The sequence below is a fragment of the Eschrichtius robustus genome, chromosome 16 (assembly GCF_028021215.1).
Source record: "Eschrichtius robustus isolate mEscRob2 chromosome 16, mEscRob2.pri, whole genome shotgun sequence".
NCBI classification, from domain to species: Eukaryota; Metazoa; Chordata; class Mammalia; order Artiodactyla; family Eschrichtiidae; genus Eschrichtius; species Eschrichtius robustus.
The window spans coordinates 45,240,247-45,268,067 of record NC_090839.1 but is presented as its reverse complement, the minus strand read 5'-3'; the positions used below and the strand labels follow the sequence as shown (position 1 = coordinate 45,268,067).

Here is a 27,821-nt window from a genome sequence, read left to right as displayed (position 1 = left end):
GAACCTCAGATACTGGAATTATCAGACACAAACTAAGGATAAATATTATGAAATGTTTACTTAACTAAAAGATGGAAATTTAAAAAGGACAAGCAACAAGAAGCTATCAAAAATGATCAGACAGGACTAACTAAACAGAATTTTGGAAAATAAAAAGTCAATGTCAAAAGAAAAACTCACTGGCAGAATGTGCCATAGACAGAAAAGAAGTCGGAAGTAATGAAAGAGGTTAAGAAATGGAGGAAGAAGGATGCTCAACATCACTAATCATTAGAGAAATGCAAATCAAAACTACAATGAGGTGTCACCTTACAGCAGTTAGAATGGGCATCATCAGAAAATCTACAAACAACAAATGCTGGAGAGGGTGTGGAGAAAAGGGAACCCTCTTGCACTGTTGGTGGGAATGTAAATTGATACAGCCACTATGGAGAACAGTATGGAGGTTCCTTAAAAAACTAAAAATAGAACTACCATACGACCCAGCAATCCGACTACTAGGCACATACCCTGAGAAAACCATAATTCAAAAAGAGTCATGTAACACAATGTTCATTGCAGCTCTATTTACAACAGCTAGGACATGGAAGCAACCTAAGTGTCCATCGACAGATGAATGGATAAAGAAGATGTGGCACATATATATAATGGAATATTACTCAGCCATAAAAAGAAACGAAATTGAGTTATTTGTAGTGAGGTGGATGGACCTAGAGTCTGTCATACAGAGTGAAGTAACTCAGAAAGAGAAAAACAAATGCCATATGCTAACACATATATATGGAATCTAAAAAAAAAATGGTTACAAACAACCTAGGGGCAGGATGGGGAAAAAGACACAGACCTTCTAGAGAATGGACTTGAGGACACGGGGAGGGGGAAGGGTAAGCTGGGACAAAGTGAGAGTGGCATGGACATATATACACTACCAAATGTAAAATCGATAGCTAGTGGGAAGCAGCTGCATAGCACAGGGAGATCAGCTCCGTGCTTTGTGACCACCTAGAGGGGTGGGATAGGGAGGGTGGGAGGGAGCGAGACGCAAGAGGGAAGAGATGTGGGGATATATGTATATGTGTAGTTGATTCACTTTGTTATAAAGCAGAAACTAACACACCATTGTAAAGCAATTATACTCCAATAAAGATGTTAAATAAATAAACAGATAGATAGATAGATAGATAGAAAGAAAGAAATGGAGGAAAAGTGAAAAGACCTAACATCATACACCCAGTTGTAGAGGACAGTGAGGGGAGAAGCAATATCTTACGAATAATGGCTGAGAGTTTTTCATAGGACACAAATCTATACATTCAATAGACAATGTTTTCTAAGTAGGATAAGTAAAAAGAAAACCACACCTATGTCCTATGACCCAACAATTCCATTCTTACATACACCAGCACCCAGAACAAAAAATGGGGCTCCCCAAAGCCCCCAAGGGTTGCCACTATCCTGACTTGGAAAAGTGACCCCTGGGGGACTTGTGCTGGGGACACAGATGTGCCCAATTCATCAACAATTCTTCCAACTGCACACGTGTGTGTATTTTTCTTGTGCGTATAACACTTTAATAAAAAGTTAAAGTGAAAGAATACACACCTAAACATACCAAAGAAAAACCAAAGAAGATGGAGAAGTTAACAGCAGCCAGAGGATACAACTCAGATCACCATTCTCAGGTTCTAGGGTTCAGTCCCTAGAACCTGCGAATGACCTGTTTCACGGCAAAGGGGAATCAACGCAACAGAGTTAAGGCTGCTAATTCGCTGACCTTAGACGGGAAGAGTGTCCTGGACTGTCCAGGTGGCCAAGGTGGGCACAAGGCTCCTCAACTGTGGAAGAGGAGGCAGAAGAGTGGGCGTCAGGATGGAGTGTGAGGAGGACCAACCAGTCACTGCTGGTGTTAAAGGAGGAAGGGGCCGGACCAAGGAATGTAAGGCCTACAGGTTCTCCTCCAGAGCCTCGGGCAAGGAAGGCAGCTGCTGACACCCAGATTTCTGCCCAGTCGTACCCACTTCTGACTTCTCGGCTCCGACACTGTGAAATCCTAAATCGTGATGCTTTAAGCCTCTGACTTTGTGGTAATTCATCACAGCAGCAATAGGAAACGGACGCTCACACAAGGCAGCAACCGTTGGATGGAGCAGACTGCCCAGGTCAAAGGGCAGAGGGCAGCCCTTTGACTGCTCATCTAAGTTCGTGCTCCTAGAAAGACCATCCTTCAGAAACGGGAGAATTTGAGACATTTTCAGATAAACAAAAAACTGAGGGAATTTCCTCCAAAGAGAGTTTCACTAAAGGGCACACATCAGAGGAAAGAAGATGGTCCCATAAAGAGGGCATCTAACCAGGCATCCAAGCCGAGGGCCGTTCAGCAAAATGCCTGGTCTGGATTCTTCAAAAATGTCCATGTCCAAACGCCCAGAAACAATCTACCAAAACTGACTCAGGAAGGAACAGAAGAGCTGAACAGACCTGTAACTAGGGTTACAGGTGCTGGAGCATGGAGCCTCCCCCGAGCCCCACCTGGGCGGGGCGGGGCGGGGGGGCGGGGCGGCTGAAAGCTCCAAACACGTCTAGCTCCTGGCTGCACCCCCGGCTGTGCTGGCACATGGCAGTACCCAGGAAACAGTGTCCAATGATGCAGACCCCACTGAGACTCAAACTGTGACTTTAGCTATGGGGCCAACAGGCCAGGGCAGGCAGCGGGGCAGGAGGAGCAGGGAGAGGACCAGGACAGCCTGCTGGGCCTCGAGGCGGGGGCTGGGATGGAGAATTTGGACAGCACAGGTCTGGGCTCACGTGTCTGTCACCGGGAAGCACCCGAGACGGACAGCAGAGTGGGATTCTGGGCACTGGGCTGCGTCTGTGCTGAAGGCCCCTGTGTGTGCCTGGAGCCTACTGCGGACTCGCGTGTGCGCTGGGTCTGAAACCAGCCTGTCAGCAGCAGCCAAGATAGTAGACGTGTGTCCACACATTCACCTCGGGCTCTGTGCCGCTTGTGTGGCCCGGCACCAGCTCTGCTTCATGGTGGAGGGAATTCAGAAGTCAGGCCACCACAACCAAGGTTCCACGTCATCTGGGACACCCATCTCTGAGGCAGGGGCACAGAGCAAGGTCTAGATGGTGGTAAACAGTCCAGGTACCTCTGGGAGGAGTGAGGGGGTCTGGGGACAGAGCCCGGGGCTTCTGGCTATGCTAATGTTTTCTTTCTCAAGCTGGGAGGTGCACTGACATTTATTCATTTTGGTTTATCACAAATCCCATGTAACCCTTTTTTTCAGTGAAGCAGGCTGCCCCTGGTCACCCAGCGAGCAGGAGCTGGAGCCTCAGCTGGACACACCTGCATCTGTGGCGAGCCAGCGTCACCTGCCTGGACAAGTGACATGACACCTCACAGAGCCTCTGTCTCCACGGGACCTTGCAGGTGTGCTGTGCGGGGGTTAATGGGGCCAAAGACACTGCACGCAGAGCAGTAACCACATCACACAGCTGTGCGCGGCCTGCAAGTGCCTGCATCACCTCTGCAGCACCTGGAAAAGCCCTTCTAGAATCCTGGACTCCTGAGATGGAGCGTGTGCCAGCCTGAGCCCCCGGGGGGCCGGGGAGGAGGGCCAAGCTGCACAGCTGGGCGTTCCCCTCACCTGCCCACACACCACCGTCTCCGGCCACCTCCCCACCCTGAGGCTCCCCTGAGGGATCTTGAGGCCCCCAGCCTCCTGGTGGAGCCCAGAGGACAGGCATGTGGGCCCTTCTCCTGTAACACAAAAGACCATGTTCCGATTTTCCAAACTATCTCCTTCTCTCCTTTGCTCACACATCTCAGCTTTTTCAAGAACCCCACTGACCCAGACTAATGGCCTTTCCTGTTATTTTGGGGCTTTTAGGCCTTTTATCCACCTCCCCAGGGACCATGAGATGACAGACGATGGAGACCGTGTTGCCCTTGCTACCAGGCGAGTCAGAGGCAGGAGGTAAAGTGAGTTAAAATTCTACAAAGCAAAGGGCTTCAGGGCCTAAGCTCTAGTTAATACGTATTTTTGAAGTCAGAATCTTTGGGACTCCCCTGGTGGTCCAGTGATTAAGGCTCCGTGCTTCCACTGGAGGGGCATGGGTTCGATCCCTGGTCGGGGAACTTAAGATCCTGCATGCCGCACGCACAAAAAACCGAAAAGTCAGAACCTTTGTAAAATAACCTGTTCTTTCAGGGCTCACGTGTCTGCACCAACGAGAACCACTCAGGTAACAGCCATTGTGACTCTGAGCAGTTTGCCCAAATCCAATTTCAAATTCGGGTTCTGAGCAAGAAACCCTGGACGCGAAATCCCAAAAGGATGCAGTGCCGGACCTGACCCGCTGCAGCGCCTCCTCCAGCTGGTCCCTCTCCTGGGCCAGCTGCCGCGTGTGGCCCCGCTCCAGCTCCACCGCCCGCTGCAGCCGGTCCCGCAGGCCTCGGACAACCTCCCGCGACTCCTGGTCCAGCGTCGCCAGCTCGGCCTTCTGACCCTGCAGCACGCCAACCTCGAGCTTGAAGGCCCGCTCCAGCTCCTTTCTCTCCTCCGCGAAGGCCCTTTTCATCACCTCCATTTCCCTTTCATAGTAATTCACCTGGGAAAAGAAGCGTGAGCGACGTCAGCCAGGGGCCCCTAAACACGATCTGCCTGACGATACAAGGCTGCCCGGCACGGCATCCAAAGAGCGGGGGGCCCAGCCTCAACAAGGTGCTGGGGCCTGTGAAAGGCTCCCCAGGGCCCGTGTGGCCGCCTGCTTCTGCCACGTCCCGTAACCTTCACTGCGGCCTCGGCGGGGGGGGCAGGCCTGGCAGGCGCAGAGAGGCTGCTGGGGGCCGAGCTGGGCTGGGTGCCCGGCAGCAGCAGCAGCAGGAGGGCAGAGGGGGGACAGTGCCTACCGCGAGGCCGCAGTGGCTCTGAACCCCCGGGAGACCTGGCGGACAAGGCCACAGCAGGAGCCCAGGGGCAGGACCGCAAGGAAGAGGTGGCCCCGCCTCGCTGGCACAGTGACACCTGATGAGACGTGGGTACCGTCCCTCAACAAAACCCACCACAGTTGGGTCACGGAGCAGGAGGCGTGTTCAGCCAAGAAGACAGGCCTGGCCAGGGTGGCCCGGGAGCCCCCCACGCAGGGCAGTCCCAGGGTGCTTCAGCTGGAACAGAGTCGGGAGCTGTGACTCCCCAGCACAGAGCAGGCAGGGAGGTCTGGCCTCAGCGCAGCCCTCGTGACGCTGGGATACCACAACCCTGCTCCCTCCCATCAGTAGTTATGCCTTCTGTCCTGCCTGCTTCCGAAGCGGGTGTGAGGCAGAACATCAATGTCATGCACTTTTCCCTGCAAACCTCCGTCCCCCTGAGCGCGCTCACTATGGGGCAGACGTGTGCGCAGAAGCGTCCCAGCAGCAGGAAGCTCCCTGACCCCTCCGGCCTCCCTCAGCCCCCCTGACCTTGGTCTCCAGCTGGATCTCGAGGTCTTCGTAACGTTCCTTCACCTGCTCCAACATTATCTCCGTCTCTATACTCACTGGGACGGAATTACCCACAAACGTGACAATGCCTGCAACAAGAGGACACTTCCGTTTGTGTCCTGCCCAGGATGCTGCGGGGTCTGATCCAACCTCCAAGCCGACATCTGGACGAAGCACAGCCTTCCGCGGGCACTTTCCGCAAGAGGAATGCAATGCTGGCAGTAAGAGGACATGGGCCATGGACCGTCCGTTGCGCCGAGTTCTCAAAGCTGGCATCTTTACAAACCAGCATTTCGAGTCTTTGCCAGAACGCAGATCACTCAAAGGTATGAACAGTGAGGAGGCTCCCTGCCAGATTTGTCAGGCCCTTGAATTCCCTGAAGGATGCCACATGGGGTACATGTCCTGCCCCCTTGACCGTGGCAGGCACACAGAGGGATGGGGACAACGGGAAAACGTGACCACAGCACAAATAGTGCTTTAGGATGAGCCATGACGAAGCTCTGTCTTCATTCTTTATTTCGGCTTCCTCCTTTTCTCAGAGGCCCTCCCTACTTTCTATTACATCACACAAATCATGGGGTGGGGGGGGGGTCTCAACAAAAACGTCAGGCAAACTAAGCACTTGTGGAGGCTCTGACAGATCGTAGGAAGAGGGTGTGAGCTACACCTGGTCCAGAAGATCCTCCCCACCGGCAACATCACCCGTCCTTACAGCTCATCCCCAAAGGGCGCCTATGAACCCACAAGCGCGGCCAGCCCTCCTGGGCCCAGGGGTCCCCCACGTTGTGCGTGTTGGGGGGCACACCCAGGGCTTGACTCGGAACGTGGGTGTGACCGCCGCTGCTGGTCCACAGGCCGGAAAGTGAAGGGAGCAGACCCACCCTGACCTCTCGCCCAAATTGTTTTCCACGAAAAAAAGTGACAGGCTGAACGACATCCTGAGAGAACTCAGAGTAAGTATCTCAGGAAAGAGGGCATCCCGTTGCCCTGACAACTGGAAGCCGCCACCTGGGTCTGGCCAAGTGGCACCCGTCAGGAGTGGCCCCAGCTGGATGCACTGCCGGCCCAGACTCCATGATCCACATGGCCCCCGCCACCACAACTCTGCTGTCCTGACTGTCCCTCCTCCTTTGAAGGGTCCAACAGGACCTCTACGGTCAGACGAGGGGGGAAAGTGTAAGAGAAAACGCTCCAGCTGGGAGAGCGCTCTGGTGGTATCAGTGCCAACACGAAGCTTGGGGCTGCCTTCAGTGCCACACCTCAGAGACTTCTGGACACAGCACCCTGGGCACAGACCCCGTCTCTCCACTCCCTGCGCTACGGATCGTGGCTCTCGACAAGTGTCACATGCTCTGTGCAGCTCAGTCCCCTCCAGGGACAGAGGAGGTGACAATAACCCCCTTCCCCATGGCCACACTGGCACCAGACCCTCATCTGGGGATCAGATGATACCAGCGCACCAGCCACATGCCAACACCACCTGGCTGAGGGCAGCAGGGCTGTGGGTCTCGGCAGCCATCAGCTCCACTAATGCAGCTGCAAGTGAGGGGCTCCCTTCGGGCCCAGGTGCACAGGAGACCCCACTCGGTTTCCCTTGGAGGCTCCCATGTTGACTTTCCTGTTTTAAGTAACAGCTTTAGGACAATACGGGACCCGATGCTCTCAGGGTTACAGATGAGAGCAACACGTCCTCTGGGGCTGCGTCTGCGTGACGTGTGGCCACAGAGGCGGTCAGGCTGCTGGGCTGGGGCTGTCGCGGTGGTTCCCACGGCAGCAAGGGGCGGGCGTGGAGCCTGGAGCACGCGAACCCGTGGGGCCCGCCCCGCCCAGCTGCCAGGGAGGGCGCAGGCAGCCAAAGCCCGTCCTCCTCAAGGACAGCTGTGGCCTCAGAACCTCCAGCCCAGTCTCTAGAAGGAGCCAAGAACATTAACCTCTCCGCGCTTGCAGCCCGTCGAGACCTCCCGGCCGAGGAGGCAGGAGCCTGGTTTTTCCGAGTGACGCCTTTGGCGTCGGCTCTGCACGCGGCAGGTGGAAGGGCCCTTCCCAGGTGCCACGGCCCCGCCCCGTCTCAGACCCCTTCCACACCGGCCCGACGGCCTCGGTCCACATGGTTGAGCACCCGCCTTGTAAGAGCCGTCACAGACCCGAGACCAGCCTGTCCCCTGTCCCCCCGGCCTCCTCTCTCCTCCCCTCCCCCAGATGACCGTCTGTGTGAAGCATCTCCTTTGATCACCAACTCCCCCCGCCCCTCCCCGGGACCCAGGAGGCTCCCTGCGACATGCCTGCCCTGAGGTCATGGCAAGGTCATCGTAACCTTCACCACTTACTTCTACCCAAACGGTAGAACCCTCATCCTCCTCCATCTCCCTTGGGGCTCTGGGGGTTGCACAGACCCCTGGCCTCAGGTAGGCCCCTTCTCCCACACAAGAGGTCAGAAGGGCTTGGGACCACCTGTGCAGCTGGCCAGCCCCACGCCCCCCCCCCCGCCACCACCCGGGAAGGAGCACATGACCCACCACCTCGAAACACCGGGCTCCTACCTGCCGGGCCATGTCCCGGGGGCAGCTGGCTGTGCCGACTCGGGGGCAGCTGTGCCCGCAGGCCTTCCAGCGCGGCCTGCAGCTCATCGTTGCAGTCCTGCAGGTCCTGTGGGCAGAGCCAGACCCTTCTTCCAGCCGCTGTGGCCACTGGGCCCAGGAGCGGGGCGTGGAGCCGGCGCCCGGGGAGCCGCTCAGCCCCCAGCTCAGCAGGGCGGACGGGGCACCGAAACCGCACCCAGGCACCTAACTGCTCCGCGAGCGACACAGGAGCAGGGGTCATCTCCCGACATCTTATGCCGGGCACCACCTTCCATCATGGGATACAAGGAAGGGACTCAGGGAAATAAAGTGCAGTGAAAGTGAGAAATGGAGAAAATACAGAGAAACCACAGGTGGTTGGGTGAGCACGCACATAAGGGGAAGAGGGCACTTGGGGGCGTGAAGGCTTAAGAGGAAGGGTCTCTGGGAATTCCCTGGCGGTCCAGCGGTTAGGACTCGGCGCTCTCACTGCCGGCGCCCGGTTCGACCCCTGGTCGGGGAACTAAGATCCCGCAAGCTACACAGCGCAGAGGAAAAAAAAAAAAGAGGAAAGGTCTCGTTTGTGACAAGCGTCATTTGTCCACCCATGAATGAAATACACCTGAACAAGCACATTTGGTCACCTGACTTTCAAAAGGCCAGAAAGGGTAGCGTTCACATCCCACCTTCCCAGGTGGCCCCAGAGCCGGCACCACGGCCACGTGGTCTGGGTCCACATCCTCCTCCCCCCAACCCTGGGTGGGCTGTGGCCGCCCCACCTGGAGGACGGCATGAGTGATGCAGCTTCCACCCGGCTTCTCCTCCTGGGAAACTGGCTCTGGGGGAAGCCAGACCAGCCAAGGCCATGGCACGCCCTCAAGGCTCCACCTCCCTCCCTGATTTTTTTTCTTTTCTTTTTCTTGTGGCCACGGCCCATGGCATGCAGGATCTTAGTTCCCCAACCAGGGATTGAACCTCTGCCCCCTGCACTGGGAGCGCAGAGTCCTAACCACTGGACTGCCAGGGAAGCCCGCTCCTCTCTGATTTTTTAATCTATTTGAGTTTCTTCTCCAGGCAGCTCTTGTCAAATAAACCTCATCTTCCTGAACTCCCCGGTGGCCAGTGCCTGGCTTGTCTCTGCATCCGCCCTTGGAGAAGGAGCCTTTCATCAGCAGTTCTAGGCCGTGTGGGAGAAGGGACAGGCCCTGCAGATCTCAGAAGAAGCACAGATTTACTAGGATCACTGTACCTCCTTCAGAAACTCCTGGGCAAACACACAGTTTCCCCACAGAGGGAGCAGCTCCTTCCTGGGGGAAAGGGCAGGGCCGGGATGTGAGAGCCGTGGGGTAGACCTGCGGGGCGGCAGGTGTGGGCACCCCCAGCCCCTCTACCCTACGATGTCGCCACGCCAGCTACTGAGCATGTCAGGTGTGGTCAGTCTGGATTGAGGTGTGGGTAGCATAAACTCTACACCGACCTTAAACACCAGATTCCCAAAAAGGGATGTAAAATATCTCATTTAAAATGTGTTTATATTGATTATATCTTGAAACAATAACATTGTGGATGTAATAGAGGAAATAAAATATAATTAAAATGATTACTGTCACCTATTTCTTTTTACCTTTTTTAATGTGACTACTGGAAAACTTGAAATTACACGTGTGACTGGTATTTTTACTGACAGTGCTAATCTGGCAGGAAACACTGACAGAATCATTTCTACCCAATGTCCTCCCCCCTCGGTGGTTCTTTCTGCCCCTCAGATGGGTATTTTAAGAGCATATGCACGTCCCACAAATTCAGCAGTGCCAGAAAACAGGTCCTTAGGTGCCACGCTGGGCACAGACTTCTCTGCTCTCAGGCACCACTGTCGGTTCTAACCAATGAGGGTGACATGTGCCATCCTGGGTCCCAGCCGGTCTACACAGCGGGTGTCCCAGGGCTGGGAGCCAGGGTGCCTGTTTTCATGTGGGCTGCATGTGAATTTGGGGATGCCTGTGGATGCCCAGGGTGGTCACAGGGTCATAGGGTGTTACTGTGCTAGCCAGGAAAGGCAGCAAGTCCACTGCACACACTGTAGCGCTAAGGCTCTGAGGGCTCTGGACCTGTTGAGGCTTCTCTTCTCGTTAGCGGGAGAAGCGAGCTCAGCAAGGAAGCAGGGGAGGGGGGGATTTCAACAGCAGCTTGGAAAGCATCGGAGAGGAATGCAGAGGTGGCAGACCAACTGGGGAGCCGGGCCGTGCTGAGTCAGCACACACAGAGGGGCTGACCACCCAGGCACAGGCAGTGGGGGGGACGTCTGTCAGGGCTGGTGCGTGTCTCAGTCCATCTGGGCTATTGTAACAAAATTCCACAGATGGAGAGTTTATAAACAACAGAAATTTACTTCTCACAATTCTGGAAGCTAGAAGTCCATGACTGAGGTGCCTGCAGATTCAGTGTCTGGTGGGAGCTTCCCAATTCATAGACGGCCGTCTTTTCCCATGTCCTCGCTTGGTGGAAGGGATGGGGGAGCTCTCTGGGGTCCCTTTATAAGGGCACTAATCCCCTTCATGGAGCTCCACCCTCATGACCTAATTGCCTCCCAAAGGCCCCACCTTTGAACACCACCACACCGAGGGAACAGGCTTCAACATATGGATTTATGGGGACATACACATTCAGGATGTAACAGGGTAGAAATGGGTAAAGAGAAAATCTGTATCTGGCACTTCTGACCAAGGACAAGCTACTCCATTATGGTGTCCACCCGAGGCAGCAGTGAAAATATGAAACCACAGAGAACCCCTAAGCAGGAAGTGATTAACATTTTACACTTCCCCCCACTTTTTTTAAATCTTTTTTTTTTTTTTTTTGGCTGCGCCTCGTGGCATGTGGGTCGTAGTTCCCCGACCAGGGATGGAACCCATGCCCCCTGCATTGGAAGTGTTGGGTCTTAATCACCAGACCACCAGGGAAGTCCTTACACTCCCCTTTACCAAAGTCAGCCTTGCCCAGAAAACTGAGGCTGACAGCTGAAAGAAAGAAAGAAAGAAAAAAAAAAAAAGCTAAGACAATAGTTGAATAGGAAGGGAACTCAGCAACAAGGGAAAACGTGGTTCCTGTGCTAGCAAATATCCTGCTTACAAGCACAGGGAAATGTCAAACAGTGACTTTGGAAAGATGGGTGACACACAGCAGGGAGGTTCAAGGTCGTCTCTACTCTGGAGACTGACGATAAGAAACACCCTAGGGGCTTCCCTGGTGGCGCAGTGGTCGAGAATCTGCCTGCTAATGCAGGGGACACGGGTTCGTGCCCTGGTCTGGGAGGATCCCGCGTGCCGCGGAGCGGCTGGGCCCGTGAGCCACAGCTGCTGAGCCTGCGCGTCTGGAGCCTGTGCTCCGCAACAGGAGAGGCCGCGACGGTGAGAGGCCCGCGCACCGCGATGAGGAGTGGCCCCCGCTTGCCGCGACTGGAGAAAGCCCTAGCACAGAAACGAAGACCCAACATAGCAATCAATCAATCAATAAATCTTTAAAAAAAAGAAAAAAAAAAAAAAAAAGAAACACCCTAGGCCCGAGGCAGCGCCCCCAGGAGGCTGAGCACACCCAGCACGCAGATCTTGGTCTCTAAAGCCATTCTCTCCAGTTAGGAGCCAGGACTCATTGGAGAAATAGCTGATTCCAGCGCAAGGGCAGGGGAAGCAGAAGATGAGACTGGAGCATGTCACTGTGCTAGAAAGTATGGAACAACTTAACAAAACAAAACATGACAGTGACAAGTCACAAGGTCATGGCTGCCGGCCGGAAGACACTCCCACTGGCCAAATCTCACACGACTTGAGCACCAAAGTAATTCGACATAGTAGCGAATTATCAGTACAAACCACTGATGAGAATGGCGATTCCTGAGCCCATACCAACCAGATACACAGATAGATAGACAGGACTTCTCTGCCTGACGGCAGATGCCAAGTGCCAACTGACAGATGTGGAGTGGATGACGGAAAACCATCCTTTTGCAACAACCACTGTGGCAAAGACGGGAGTTGGCAGGAGTCACTAACTGATACTAAATCCAGTGAAACTTCTGATGAAGAGCAGGACATTTGTGTGGTCTTAAAGTGTTACCCCACACTGTGACCAGGTGATCGAACTTAACATCACCTACACTGTGCAGCTGAGAAGGCATAACCTCAACTTAATCCCAAGGAAGTATCACGAAAACACAACATGAGAACGTTTCTATTGAAAAAGAAGGAGAGACTGTATTCTTCAAAAATATCCACGTGAGGGACAAAGAAAGGCTGTGGGAATGTGCTACAGACAATGTGTCTCCCCAGATTCATATGTTAAATCCTGATCCCCAGTGTGATGGTATTTGGAGGTGAGGCTTTTGGGAGGAGATCAGGTCAGGAGGATGGAGCCCCAGGACGGGGTCTGTGCTCTAAAAAAACAGCCCCCAGATAACTCCCTCGCCCCTTCACAGAAGGACACAGTGAGAAGACAGCCGGCCACCTGCAACCCAGAACAGAGCCCTTACCAGACACCGAAGCTGTCAGCACCTTGGTCTCAGACCTACCAGCCTCCAGAACAAAGGAACGAAATCTCCGTGGCTTATAAGCTCCCCAGTCTATGGTATCTTTGTTACAGCCACCTGAATGGACTAAGAATGTTCCAGATTAGAGGATGTCAGACAGACATGACAGCTAAAGGCAACACCTGGCCCTAGACTGGGTCCTGCACTGGAGGAAGATGCTCTAAAGAACATTGTTAGGGGAATTCCCTGGCGGTCCAGTGGTTAGGTCTCCGAGCTTCCACTGCCGGGGACCCAGGTTTGATCCCTGGCCGGGGAACTAAGATCCCACAAGCCAAGAGGCACAGCGAGAAAAACAAAAAACAAAAAACAAAAAACATTGTTAGGTTGACTAATAAAACTGAAACACAACAAGCAGGTTAAAGGACTGTGTTGGTGGAAATTGTGAAGTTACTAAGTATCCACAGCTACCTAGGAGGTGTTGGGAAGCTGGCTCTCTAGGAAGAAAAGCCCAGCTTTGTAGCTTCTGCACGTTTCTTGGTGTAAATAACTCCCCCATCAAAGATTTATTAACAAGAAGCCAGCAAAATTCCTGAACATGTGACATCAACGCCGGGCACCTGAACAGCACCGCGAGGTTGAAGGGTCAGCCTGCTCTCAGGAAGCGCGTGGACCAGTTCGGGGTGGAAGGTCGTGATCGCCTGACTCTCCTCCGATGTACACGTTCGCGTCCACATGCACACGGTGAAACGTACACAGCAGGTGGACTGGGGTAGAGGCATCCAGGTATTCCCCAGACTAGTTTCACTTTTGTAACTTCACGTATTAGAAATTACTTTCAAATAAAACGCTTTTTTAATGCTCTAAATGTTAGTTTGAAACAGCCAAAAATATCCCAAATAATACAGAGGGCAAGTCTCTAAATAAGTAGCTTAGCACTAAAATGTAAAATATTTCTGCTGATATTCGAAAAAGTAAAAGTTTGAGAACCAAAAGTGAAATCCGCAGCAGCAGTTAAGTGACAGAGTCATGTGAAAAAATGAAGGCAGTTACATTTGTTTGAAAAAATTCGGGTGCACTAAAGCAATGTATTAATTGATGGTTAGTTACAGGTGCTCAAAGTGAGAGAGAAAACACAGCAGGAAAGAGAGTTCCTTTCAGAAAGTCAAGCGGCACTTTCCAGCTGCACCACATCCCCTAACCACAAACCACACACACCACTCGGGCACCCAAGGAGGGTAAGAGCTGACCACACGCAGGCGCACCCGGGATTCAGGGTGTGGAGGGCAGGAGGTAAGGGTCACGTCACACTGCAGACCAGCACAGGCTCACCTTTATCCTCTGGTGTGGCCAAAGCATCGTGTGCAGAAAGACAGTTCTTAACATTAATTGGGAGGGAAATCATTAAGAGGCAAATGGATACTAGACCCCTAACTCCAAACAATAATGTTCTATCTGCTGGGGTCCTCGGTAATCTCGAGAGAGTAATGGGTTACGATCTGTTTCCCAAGCACTGACATTGTTCACCACCTACGCCCTCTTCTGCACAGCGGCAGCGCCAGCCGAGTGGGCTCACATTGGTAGATTTGGCCCAGGAAACGCAAACACTCAACCACAGGAGACAAGATGAAGCCCTGCACGGTGCCCGGACACACAGAGGGGGCCTTAGAACAGGGGCCGTCTCGCCATCTGGGCAGCCCGTGTGGGGCTGGGCACACGCGCTGAGCAGGCAAGTCCCACCCGTCTCCTTTCAGAACACGAGGCTCGGAGGACCCTGTGGGCAGAAGGCAGGCCGAGATCAGAGGCTCTGCCTGCTCTGCTCGTATAGGGATACTCCTGTGGACCCGGACTGGACCACCCTCCACGTGGAGGCCAGGGGGTGGGAGGGACCACCCGGGTCTGAGCGGACAGACCCTGACGACCCCAGGGGTAGGGGGGCACATACCCGGCACTTGAGCTGGTACTCCTTCAGGACCTCTGAGAACCGCTCCTCCTGGGCCAGGAGCTCCGTGCTCTGTGGCTCCAGCTGAAAGCCAGATGCAGGCAGGAAAATGAGGGCCGGGACCTCAGGTCAGGTAGAGGGTGTGTTGTCACCCCCAGACGCTGTCCCCACCAGGCTTATTAGCATCTGCAGGTACAGCCGCCCATCCCTCCTCTTCCTCCCCTCCCCTTGTCTAAAAGGTCTCAGGGCAGAAGGATGTTTGGAATTTATGGAAGGCGGCCATGCTCCCACCTGGAGCCTGGGCTGCCTTCCTGCCTTGGCCACCTGGGAGGCCCCCTGCCTGGACCCTGCACCTCCCCTCCCCTCCTCCTCTGAAGGTGATGGTAAGGGCCAGCTGGGGGGCCTCTAACCTCTCCTCTGTGCCCACCACCATCAAGACCCTGTCACTGGGGTCTGTGCAGAGGGTGCTGACTGCTCCAGGCTTTGTCACTAAAAGGCCAACGTGCAGGGCATCACCCGGGCGTCACCAGCACCCCTGCACTGCATGAAGGGGAGGGAAAGTAGCTGTGATAATTTTCTCTCCATTATAGAATTTTAGTAGAAAAAACCTAAATTCCATCGCCTGTGTATTCTTCGTCAAGACCCTGACGCCCTTTACCCAGCGCCCACGGGCGCCTCTCTGGAGACTCAGAATCAGCAAGAGGACCCACCTTGTCCTTCAACACAAACTCCAGATCATTCTGCAGCTTCAGGACCAGCTTCTCCGACTCTGCGAGCTTCTCCACGACTTCAATCATCTCCTTCTGCAGTCGACTGTTTTCCTACAAGACACAGGCCAGCGGTTGGCCGGCTTTGGGGGCGGAGGAGGGAGCTGTGTGGAAGGGCTGCCCCCTCCGAGCGAGAGGCAGGGCTCATGAGCAGGGAAGGTGGACCCCACGGAGCCCTTGTGGATACCCCCCCTTTCCCACCGCCTCGACTTCTCCCACCCACCCAAGCTCTCGGGCAACCCTTCCCGAGCCGTCTTCTAAAAAACAAATTGAAAGCTGTACCACGACGGCCCAGGTGTCCACCAGGAGGAAGGCAGTGTCCTCAGACACGGGAACCAACAAGAAGGCATGCCAAGCCTCTCCTCCAGGGGGACGGAGGCGAGGGAGGCAGGGCAGGTGTGGACAGAACCCGCAGCCCCAAGTTAGGGAAGGAGGAGGAAGAGGGGCCGGGGACACCTCACTGGAAGCAAAGGCAGGGTGGGTGCCGGTCGTGGGACGCTCTCCACAGCCCAGAAGACTGCGTCTGCCCCAGGGCTGGGGGCGCAGGCTGATGCTTTTTGTCTTTTGCTGACCCCACTGGTGCTCTGGTCCCAGGGGTGCAGCAGAGGTGGCTGCAGCTGCTGACCCACAGGCCCTCGGGTCCCCCGTCCTGCTGCCCACACGGCTGGAGATGAGGGACCATGTGTCTCCCAGAAAAGCCAGGACCCATTCTGCTTTGGCTGAGACATGGGCTCTTTCCATGGCTGCAGGAAATGTTCTTTAGTGTGAAACCCCCAGCACCACGGGGAGGGTTTAATCCTGGACCAGGAAGGTGTGGGTGTGGAGGATGGACCCTTAGGCAACCTCGCCTCCGTCTTTCCGGGCGGGAGGCCCTGGGGAGGCGCCCCTCCGCCCCCCGAACACCCCTACCTTCAGGGCCAGGGTCAGCTTCTGGCGGAGGCTGGCCTCCTCGGCCCGAAGGCGCTGCAGGTCCTCCTCCAGCGCAGCCCTCTGCCGCCGGGCCTGCTCCCAGAACAGCTCGCGCTCCACCTCCACCTCGGACCGCAGGAGACTCAGCCTCCCCCTGTACCCCTGCTCCAGGCGTCTGCAAAGGCACATGGCACATGGCTCGTCGGGCTCCTGAGGGGCGCCACCTGGGCCTCTCCCTCCCCGGGGTCTCTCGCCGGAGCACTCGGCCACCGCGTCTGGGACTCGTTTGTCCCCCCTGGCAGATGAGAGAGCTGCAGATGCTGTGCGGCGGGGCCTCCTTAAATCCCTCCTCGGGGCTGGTGGAGGTGACCCCACACAGACAAGGTGAGCCAGCGGGTCCCTTGGCCTCTGGGGTGAGCTAGCGGGTGACCTCTGGGTAGGTCTCTGACGCTCCTCGGCCATTCAACCTCCTCCACATCATCAAAAAATGAATCAATAAATAAAGGCAGCACCAAAGCCTTCGGTGACCAAACGCGCACAGAAGCCAGCCTCTGTCACGAGGACACAGGCATCAGAAAACCAGTACGTGGCGCATCCCAAAGCAGCCAGAGAAAGGTGCGGAGGCCCTTCCCCTCAGACTCTGCAGTGATCTTTTGCAATAACCATTTCTTTGTGTTTTTTTCTGGCTGCACCTTGCAGCATGCAGGACTTTAGCTCCCCAACCAGGGATCGAACCTGTGCCCCCTGCAGTGGAAGCACGGAGTCTTAACCACTGGACCGCCAGGGAAGTCCTCGCAATAACCATTTCTATCAGCAGGGAAAACAGTGCTAGATCTTAGCTTTATCACTAAAACAGTTGCTTAACAGGATTCTCAGACCCAGTCTATCTAGATTGAAGATGAATGAAACTCTTCGGCAGAGCTTGGCCACGTCAACAATCGAGCATGAGAAACACTGGGCTCGGCCTCCCTCAGTCTCACCCCAGAGCTTCGAGGGGAAGGAGGGCAGCCATCACTTAGGGAAAAGGTTTGACGAGTGTGATTAATCTAACAGCCCACAAATCCTGGGGCTAATTTTACAAATACAAATTTAATCATATCACTCCACTCTTTAAAGGGGAAAGGTGCAGTAAAATACGGCAGAACAGACCCACATCACGGGTGCTCTGTGGCCATCAGAAAGTATATGCAACACAACACCATTCTGTAAGTAATCACGTGCACGGAAAAGCGAGGGACTCACAAAAAATGTTAGGAGTGATAACCTCTGTGGACGCGAGACTTTTGCTTTTATTTTTCCTTTTACTCGTATTTTCTTTCTTTTTTATTATTTATTTATTTATTTATGGCTGCATTGGGTCTTAGTTGTGGTGTGCGGGCTCTTCGTTGCAGTACGAGGGCTTAGTTGCCCTGCGGCACGTGGGATCTTAGTTCCACGACTGGGGATTGAACCTGCATCCCCTGCATTGGAAGGCGGGTTCTTAACCCCTGGACCACTGGGGAAGTCCCTACTTGTATTTTTTAAGTTTTCTACAATGAACATGTATCATTTATTACTTTTGTAATAAAAACAACCTAACACAACCACAAAAACTATTTCTAAAAACGTACCAATGAGGCCCCATTGCTCACTGGGCAAAATCCAAACACTCATGTGGCCCTCGAGGCTTCGTGTGTTCCCCCACCAGATTCTTGGACTGAGATACGGCCTTCGAGTCTCTGGTTCTCCAACCCAGAGAGAACTTCCCTGAGTCCCTTCTGGGCGGTTGGGAGAGTCAGGCCAACCGGGCCGAGACCAACGCAAATCAGTTCTCAGCTCCCTGACCGATCGTCTAAAACCGTCCACACTTAAGCTTGTGGGCGCTGGGGAGGGGGGCAGCACAGGCCACAGAGGAAGGACGTGTGCGGGTCAGGCTGCTCCAGAGCAGGGAGCCCCAAGGACCCCGCGTCCCCAGGCCTCGCCTCAGGACACAGCCCCACGTCCGCCCACGTCAGGGATGCGGCAGAGCGCAGCCGCGGTAAAGAGCCACCGGGAGGCGGGTGGCGCCTCAAGAGAGGGGGAAAGCCTTTCCAAAAGGTCAGAAATTCTTTCCTCTGGTTTGTCCACCACCAGCCCGGCCAGCTCACCAGGAGTCCGCTCAGGCCACCCCATGGGTGATGCCCGGTGTGCAGTTTTGGGCTCCAGGCTCCCTCCTGCGGAGCCAACAGGCTGCAAAGCCATTCCCTGGTCCTCTCAAAACGTCCACCTGTCTCGCTGATCACAGGCACGGACAGAAGACTCAGCTTGAGTGGGACAGACCCCGACAGATGGAGCAGAGAGTGAGGTCAGCAGAGCACTTTTCCCCGCAGACGCTCGTCATAGGCACTCGGCCAGACGCCACGCTCCCAAGCGAAGGGCAAGACTGCTTCTTAAAATGCACCGTCTTCCCTCAAGGAAGGATGTCAGCAGAGTGCTGGGCTCAGGCGAGACAGCAGGGCCTCAGGTGGCGGCTGCCCACGTCCACTGCCCACCCTCGGGGCCGGGGACCCCGGCGGGACCTACCTGACCTTCTCCTCTGCGAGCTGCTCCAGGGCAGAGTGGAGGTCGTCCGTCTCCTTCACAAACTCCAGGTGCCTCTGCTCCGCCTTCTCCAGGTCCTGCCTCGCCTTGTCTCGCTCCCTGGCCATCTGCTCTACCTGCCCCCTGCGCGAAGGAGGCGGGGTCAAAGGGGACACCGCTCTGGGCCCAGCCAGCCCGTCTGCAGGAACAAACACGGCTGGCCTAACGGCGCTGAGCAGCGGCCAGCGCTGGGCTCTGACCCACCTCCTCCCAGGGCCGTTTCTACAGTTACTGTGCCCGGTTTACAGAAGCACATACAGTGACAGGCCAACTGCCTGGCAAAGGGGTTTCTAGCAGGTTTCCGAACCAGGAGGTCTGAGCCTAGAACGTGCAGCGTGCCGCCCCTCCAGATGGCCTCAGGACAGGCAGGAATTTATCTACGCTCCCTCTTGCCTGCAGCTGGGCCTCGGGCCCCAGGGATCCCTAGCACCTAACCTGGGACTGGATGCATGAAGGGGACAAGGCTGGCCACCCATTATCCTGCCTGGCCACAGCCCTGCCACCTGCAGCCTGGCATCAGAGTGACTATGCAGGGAGTTGCCCAGAACAGAGGAGATTCTTGTATGTGGCCCTGTCCCTGTCTGGTCACCCTGGGTCCCACCCAAGGCTCTGTGCAAACCATCTCTGGCACCAGCTATTCTGGTGCCTGTTTCTCCCACTGAAGAAGCATCCCTGCCCCAAAGCACAGTCTTTCTCTGGTTCCCTTTGCCGAACTGCCTGACAGGAGGCTCATCTGTTGGTACCTAATGAGATGCAAAGTCTTGAGGATCGAGATTGGGATTTCTGCCAGCCTTTTCTGTAGCTTCAGAAAATCAATAAAAACACGAAAAACCATCTTTGTGCCAACCTGCTCAGCAGACGGACGGCCTGAAAAGCCAGCTCAACCAGAGCCAAACCCAATTAAAATGGATTGTGTTCTTGGCCCAACTGCCGTGCTGTGCTTTGTGACTGTGTTGGAACCATCCTTCTTTCTCCTCCTGCTGGATGCCTGAACCCGGGGGCAAGGAGGCCGGTCTAGCCAGCGGCACCCACACACCCTCCCCATCGGGGCTCTTACTGGCGGAAGCTCAGCTCCTGGCGGTAGCAGGCCAAGGCTGCCTGCTGAGTGGCACCGCCCACCATCATGAGCTCGTTCTCAAGGGCCCAGGCCAGCTCCAAAAGGTTCACCTTCTCGTCCACACTGAAGTCGAGGCTCTGAAAATAGCAAGGCCCATTAGGCAGGCAGGATGAGTGGGTCTCCAGACACTTCCTGGCTCCCTCAGGACAGTCAGGCCCAGACTACATTGTCCCTGCACCTTCCTTTTCTCTCTGCAAAGTCTCTGCCTCTTGGGTGGAGCCCTTCCCCTGCCCCATCCCCACTGACGGTGCCCCCATCCCTGTCAACCCCAGTGTGCCCCCCCCATCCCCACTATGGTCCCCCCATCCCTGTCAACCCCAGTGCCCCCCCATCCCCACTACGGTCCCCCCATCCCTGTCAACCCCAGTGTCTCCCCATCCCCACTACGGTCCCCCCATCCCTGTCAACCCCAGTGCCACCCCCGTCACCACTACGGTCCCCCCATCCCTGTCAACCCAGGTGTCCCCCCATCCCCACTACGGTCCCCCCATCCCTGTCAACCCCAGTGTCCCCCCATCCCCACTACGGTCCCCCCATCCCTGTCAACCCCAGTGCCCCCCATCCCCACTACGGTCCCCCCATCCCTGTCAACCCCAGTGTCCCCTGCATCCCCACTACGGTCCCCCCATCCCTGTCAACCCCAGTGTCCCCCCCATCCCCACTACGGTCCCCCCATCCCTGTCAACCCCAGTGTCCCCCCCATCCCCACTACGGTCCCCCCAACCCTGTCAACCCCAGTGTCCCCCCCATCCCTACTATGGTCCCCCCAACCCTGTCAACCCCAGTGTCCCCCCCATCCCCACGACAGTCCCCCTAACCCTGTCAACCCCAGTGTCCCCCCATCCCCACTACGGTCCCCCTAACCCTGTCAACCCCAGTGTCCCCCCCATCCCCACTACAGTCCCCCCATCCCTGTCAACCCCAGGGTCCCCCCATCCCCACTATGGTCCTCCCATCCCTGTCAACCCTAGGGTCCCCCCGTCCCCGTCAATGCTGGGGTCCTCCTTCTCCCTGTCAATACAGAACCCCAGTGTCCCCCCATCCCCACGACGGTCCCCCTAACCCTGTCAACCCCAGTGTCCCCCCATCCCCACTACGGTCCCCCTAACCCTGTCAACCCCAGTGTCCCCCCCATCCCCACTACGGTCCCCCCATCCCTGTCAACCCCAGGGTCCCCCCATCCCCACTATGGTCCTCCCATCCCTGTCAACCCTAGGGTCCCCCCGTCCCCGTCAATGCTGGGGTCCTCCTTCTCCCTGTCAATACAGAGCTCTCCCTTCTACTGTCCCTGCCTCAAGGGTGGGCATGACCCAGGCTGGACAGAGTCCCCCTCCCTGGACAAAATGACAGACACAGAAGCGGGCATGTCCCAAGCAGAGGACTCTGGGGATTGATAGGGAGGCCAGAGAAGGGCTTTTTCCCTGCGAAATCAGGTGTTGTATAAACCACGTGGGCCCTGGGGAGCTGCACAAGGGGACTAGACCTGAGGCCAAGGGCCCCAAGAGGCCAGCAGAGTCCAGACAACACCCGGAGCTGGGCCCCCGAGCCTAACGTCCTTCTCCGACTGACCACGAAGGTCCCTAACGTCCTCCTCCTGCCCAAGCTAGTTTGACTTGGGTTTTTGCCATTTCAGACTCAAAGAATCCTGACTAATATGTCTCTGAACTATACAAACAGATACAGGAACAGATGGGGGTTCTGTTGGTGGACACACGATCTATCAGAGAGAGACGAGCCACAGTCCAGCATTCCAGAGAGTCACACTCATTCGCCCTCGGGATTCAGAAAAGTACAGTTAAAAGAATGGAAAAATTTTGTTTTACGTATTTTACCATAATAAGAGAAAGAGAGAGTAGGACGGGAACGCCCGTCCATCCTGCTGGCTGCCCAGTAAGAACACTTTTGCCACGTCTGCTCTTTCAGCGATGGGTGCACTTGGCTACAAGGCCCCGACACACGGGCGGGGCAGGCACATGGCAGGGCCCATGGGGAAGCCCTTCCTTTAACTTATGAGGTGGAGACTTGAATCTCCGTCCTTCCCCACGGCCGCGAGTGCTTCTGGAGAGAAATGACACTCAGCTGAAGCGTGTGCAGAAACTGGGAAGCTGAAGTCCTGACACAAGCGCACACTTCTCAGCAACGAAATCACGGGTGGGGGCAGAGGACAGAAAATGGTCCCAGCAGCAGCTTCCCAATTAGAAAACCACGTGGCACAACGTGGGCGCCTCCTGGCGTTTATGCCCACGTACTCCTGCTGTGCTGACCGGGACGGACCTACGTAACCCCCAGGATGGTGCCAGGGTGGCAGTGTGTGGCTTCCCAGGCCAGGGCGTGGGAGGCCGAGGCCCCTCTCCGCTCTCCTGGATGGGGCTCTGGGGAAGCCAGAGCCACGCTGGGAGGAAGCTCAGGCTGCCCTGGGGAGGAGCCCACGTGGCAGCGAGGGGAGGCCTCCAGCCTCCAACGAGGTCCACTCCCCATCCTGCTGGGCCTCGGGAAGACCGCAGGGCAGGCTCCTGGAGACCCCAGGCTAGGAACACCCAGCTGCGCGGCTCCCGATTCCTGAGGAGGTCAGGGATCCGCACAGAGCAGCCCTGGCGGTGGTCCCACAGACACACGCGTGAGGTCCTGAGAAGCTGGGTGTGGGAGGCCAGCACGTCCAGGCCAGGGCTCGCCTAGCGGGCTTCCTCCCCCAGGGAACACACCTCTCTCTTGCAGGTGGGCTCAGGGCAGCTGGCGGTCCCGTCCAGTGTCACAGGTGAGCAGTTACGGACCTGCTGCGCCAGGACACCCCAACTGCCTGCCAGCTCGCCCAAGAGCCACCCCGTGTCCGGGGGACAGATATGCCTGGGGGGCCAGGTGGAGAGTCCTGCTCAGGGGAGTTCAGTAACATCGCTGCCTCTCAATTCAATGGAATCAAACCCTGAGCAACTGGAAAATCATCAGTTGCTAAAGGAATGGAAACATGCTGTGACAGCAAAAGAGCAGTAAAAAGAGTAAGTCCTGAAGCGTCGGGGGCAAGCGTGGGACTCGTCACTGGCTAGATCCTGACGGCAGCCAGCCCACCTCCAAGTGCAGGGAATCAGAAGCAGCATCTTAGGGAGAATCTCAAAACCATGAGCCTCTGGGACTTCCCTGGCGGTCCAGTGGTTATGGGCTCCATGCTTCCACTGCAGGGGGCACGGGTTCGATCTCTGGTTGGGGAACTAAGATCCTACGTGCTGTGTGGCACAGCCAAAAACAAACAAAAAAAAAACCATGAGCCCCTCTGCTCTTGGCCCTCTCCAGGGGCCCATTTCAGTGGTCCGGGCTCAGCCTCTGGTTGTCAGAATAGTCCTGTGGGCCAGCTGTCCAGGGATGGCCTTGTGTCGGGCTCCGCCTGGGCTGCTGGGCAGCGGGACTCGGCAACGGCTAAGCTTAGGTCCAGGAGAGTCTGGCCTGAGGAGTCGGGCAGATTGTCTTAAAGGCTGGTTTCTTGCTCCTTCCTGTTCTATTGGTTTGTGCCAATAAGGACATTTTTGGAGGCAATACAATAGAAGCTATCAAGAGGTAAAATGCGTACCTTCAGGAATCCGCCCTACCGAGAAATACCAGCATAGGGGCAGGAGGGTATACGTGCATTACACATGACGAGATTCATAACAGGAAAAAACGTACGTGTCCCACGATAGGGAAAGGGTAATGTAAACTAGCAAGGTATACGGTATGACACCAATTTTGCAAAAGAAATTTTTTAAATGGGAATGTCTAAATATGCATTTCTTTCCTGTGCCAGGGAAGAGCTCGCAGAATGCCCACCAGACCGTTACCTGTCGCCATCCCCGGAGACCAGGAGAAGAGGGGGGCAGGCTTTATTATTCTATAGATTTCTGTAGAGCTGAAGCTTTTTTTCACAACGGAAAGTGAAATTCAGAAATGAAACTAACCCATCTAGTTGGCCACACCTGCCCCAGCACTCTTCCCTTGCTGTGCCCGCCCTGTGTGCACCTGACTTGCCACCCAGGGCAGAACTCCCTCCAAAGCCCCAGGGCTGCCCTGTGTCCCCACAGAGGGGACTTGACTGACCAGGGAGAGCACAGGCCTCCTTGTGCGCGACCGCTGGAGGGAGGGTACAGGGAGAAGAACTCCCCACAGAGCTCGTCCGGGGCGAGGAGAAACGCTCGGACGTCTGTGACAGTGGTGTCCACTAAGACGTCCCTCCTCCAGGTCAGCAGATCAGCTCTGTGGCTGACACGCACTGGGGGGGGGGGGGAGAGTCTAAGATGCTGAAACCTACCTTCAAATGGATTTGTTTCAGGCTGTGGTTTTCTCTGCTTTTTACTTATTATGTTTTTAAGACTTCCTATGTCTCAACATCAAAAAATAAAGAAAAAAGTATTACGATGGGCCTTCCCTACACAGGGCCTGTGTCTGCGGGGGGCGACAGGGGGAACTCCGTCCAGCCTCCCCTGCGGGCAACGGCCCCGCCCACCTAGACGCCTCTGCTGGGGCAGCCGTGTGCGACCGGTCCAAACCTGCAAGACCTCCCTGCCGTTGTGCACCCCCTCCTGGGCCCACAGGGTGACGATCTGCTCCGGGAAGGCGAAGCCGGTGCCGTCGTCCACGCTGCACAAGAGGCGCGGGCCCGAGGTCACGGACACGAGGGATGACGTGGTGGTCTGGCCACCACCCTCCTCTGGGACCTGCACGTCGGGACAAGCTCTGTGAGCCCCCGTGGCCTCCTCATGCACCCTTCCCGACCTCCCCGCCTGTGTGGCCTCACTGAGGCCTGAGAACAGCGCTGATTCCTGCTCCAGGGAATGGGGCGCCCGCAGGATCTGACTCGAGCCCAGGACTTAGCGTTGTCTACGCCAGGCCATGCAGGGGACGCCCAGCGCCTGCCAGGTCCCGAGGTAATTTCTCCCCAAACCACTAATGGCTTCCTGCTGAGGGAAACCTGGTGTGTGCAGAGAAACCCAAGATGGGCTTCAGAAGGAGGGCGGGGGTGGCCCAAGCAGAGGACGCGTGTCCTCAGGATTCAGGGTCAGGGAGTTTTAAGACAAGGGCAAAAAAATCCCTCAGCCAGAAAGCTGACCGGTGAGGCCGAGGTGCTACAAGAATCCAGCTGTGCTTCCTGCCCCTTGGAGGGCAGGGCCCTTCAGACACGCGTCTGCAGTCGGGGCCAGAACAAGGAGCAGCAGCTGGGGCCCCCCAGACCACCAGGCCCACCCGTTCCCCTGATGGAGCAGGAGAATCTCTGTCTGGGCCCAGGTGCGAGGCCCCACGTCACCACTCCAGTCACGCTGGCATCCACATGCACAGGACGCAACCCCATGGTCATGTCAGCACTTCCCGGGCAGGAAAGTGTACCTCGGAGGAGGTACCTCCCTCCCACAGGCTCTGGGCACGATTGCACTGCGGTCTCTGCCCTCAGATGGCCTGGCACCATCCCTCATCTCTTCTGGTTCCTTCCCTGTCTCAGTGGCTTCAGGTGCAGAAACCTGACTCTCAGACGCGCCTGGCCTAGCAGAGAACAAGGTCACTGTTCCTGCATCGCCGCCCACAAACTGCGCGATCAGCCACGTCGCCAAAGAAGCCTCAGCAAGACTCCCCAGGACAACCGTGCCCTGTGGTGGGAGAGGGAGCCTGACTGTCCTGGGATTGAGAAAAACCAAATGCACCGAACATCACAATTTAAATAACCACCTAAAATCTGCTCTCCTCCAGCTGGCCTCGTACAGGATAAAATTCAGGAATACAGGATGGGGAGAGCATAGCTCCAGGAATGCTTGTTAAGGCTAATCCTGGGGAAGGCATGGACCCGTCAGTGACTCTGCCCTCCGGGGAGGAGGGAAAGGGGGTGCTTTTGTTGGAACACAGTGTACCCCACATTGAGGCATAACAAGGAACTGCCAGGGAATCCTCATAAGACCCCTATGAGGTAGGTGTGTCCATTTTACAGACAAGGAACCTGAGGCTCAGAGAAGGTGAGTAGCTCACCAGTGACACACAGCTTGGCAGGAGCAATGCCAGATCAGCCCAAGGTTGCACAGCCTCCCACAGCACACGTGTGTGTACACACCCCAACCAACTCCTGGGCACCCTCTGTGGGGACCAGGCAGAGAGGTCAGGCCTGCAGAAGATGCTGAAGGCCAGAGAGTGACGGCAGTCGCTCTGGGGTTCAAGAGTTAATCGTCCCATTTTACCTGGTGATGAGACCAGGACCCGCTCGGTTTGACAAGTGTGGAAGATTCCAGAAGTTGAGGGGATCCATGATTGAACAGGCCAAGCTGGAATTCCTCTAGACTCACTCTGCCGTCGCCATCTTGGTCCAGCTTGTTGAACAGGTCTTCAAGTTCCTAAATAAAAGCCCCCAGGCATCTGCTCAGAGGCTCTCCCACCGCAGCCGTGCCCACCCCACCCAGGCCTGGCCCCCACCCTCCTCAAGCAGGTGGCTCACTGTCCTATCCAAACAGTGGTCTCCCCACTCTGGCTTGTGAAATCCACATACCTGGTCAGTTTCCATCCTGCTGTGAATGGCCACCTGCGCTTCCCCAAACCCACAAACACCCATCCCGTGTCTGCCGTGCCAGGAGCTTGCTGGATGGCGGGACATGTACGTATGGAACATGGCCCGGGTCCCCAGCAGTTCAGGGTCAGCAAGGGCGGGGCTGAGGGCACTTCGGTAAGGAGGGGCCTGTCCCATCACACTGCCCTCCTCTTCCTCTGGCCCCCGCAGGAGGAAAGGGGTGAATACAGCTGCTGGGAGCGTAGCCAGACGCTGCGGGCACCACACTTGGGCCACTGAGGAGGGCTGGGGGAGGAGTGCTCCCGGCAGAGGAGGATCCTGCATGAAAGCGGCCAGAGACGGACCTTCGACACAAGCCCTGGGAGTCAGCACAGGATGTGAGACCAGAAGGTGACAACTGCATCAGTGTCTGACGGTGAAGGGGTTTTCCAGGCCCAGCACCAGCCATGACCACCACAAAGACCCAGCCCATCAGGGAGGTCCACCCCGCCCTCTCACCTCCTTCTCCAGGCCCTGGAGCCCGACGCTTTGGCAGAGCAGGGCCAGTTCCTGCTCAGTGAGGTGACCGCTGCTGCCCACACCCAGCTCTTCCCAGAGGCCCCGGACCCGGCTCTCAGGGGTGTCGAAGGAGGAGCTGCAGGGCTTCCGGAGGCTCCCGAAGACCTCAGAACCCCAGGCTGGCAGCTGGCCTGAAGCAGGGGACACATACCAAGGCTGTAATTTACTCTGAAATCGGATGGACTGATGAATGGGCAGAGGGACGGGCACATGGACACATGTGAGAGACAAGCTTCAAAGGAGGAATCTAGGTGGTGGGTGCACAGCACTCACGGTACAATTCTTCCACTTCCATTCTGTGCAAATTTTCACAATCAAGTGGAGGAATCTGCTGCCTGTGGGGAAAGCATTTTCTTTTTTCAAAAGAATATTTATTTATTTGGGTTGCTCCGGGTCTTAGGTGCAGCATGCAGGATCTAGTTCCCTGACCAGGGATCGAACCCGGGCCCTCTGCACGGGGGCCACGGAGTCTTGCCCACTGGACCACCAGGGAAGTCCCAGAAAGCATTTTCTGAAGGGAACCTGCGAAGCCACAGCACTGACAGCACAGCTGCAAGGTTTGTACTTACGATAAAAAGGCCAGGATTAAAAAACTAATTTTTAGAAACTCTTCAGACCTACCCAAAGTAAAGAGCACAGTCCAGCAAAGGCCAGTGGTCCTGCCCCTTGGGCAGCCGGCCACCCCGGCTTCATCTACCCCCGTTTATTCTTGCCCAAGTATTTGAAAGCAAATTCCAGCTGCTGTGTTCTCACCCCTGTGTGTTTCGTGTGTACTGCTGATCCTAATGCCACTATCACCCTGCAAACCAACAATGATTTACCCAGCTCTCTCTCAAGAGTCTCCCGACAGTTGATTTCTTTGA

General features: G+C 56.0%; 1 protein-coding gene across 3 annotated transcripts in view; it reads right to left on the bottom strand.

Moving 5' to 3' along the window:
- NINL (ninein like) overlaps positions 1-27,821 on the bottom strand; it is a 112,820-nt gene that overhangs the window by 17,030 nt on the left and 67,969 nt on the right. For 2 of the 3 annotated variants that reach the window (XM_068565667.1, XM_068565668.1), the window contains 11 exons: positions 26,899-27,089; positions 26,078-26,230; positions 24,407-24,574; positions 19,836-19,972; positions 18,722-18,862; positions 16,181-16,355; positions 15,215-15,325; positions 14,508-14,588; positions 8,026-8,131; positions 5,462-5,571; positions 4,352-4,611 (listed from right to left, as the gene is read on the bottom strand). In XM_068565667.1, the coding sequence (XP_068421768.1) occupies positions 4,352-4,611; positions 5,462-5,571; positions 8,026-8,131; positions 14,508-14,588; positions 15,215-15,325; positions 16,181-16,355; positions 18,722-18,862; positions 19,836-19,972; positions 24,407-24,574; positions 26,078-26,230; positions 26,899-27,089 (1,633 nt within the window). The remainder of the gene's footprint in view (positions 1-4,351; positions 4,612-5,461; positions 5,572-8,025; positions 8,132-14,507; positions 14,589-15,214; positions 15,326-16,180; positions 16,356-18,721; positions 18,863-19,835; positions 19,973-24,406; positions 24,575-26,077; positions 26,231-26,898; positions 27,090-27,821) is intronic. The other variant, XM_068565666.1, reaches the window with a different exon arrangement.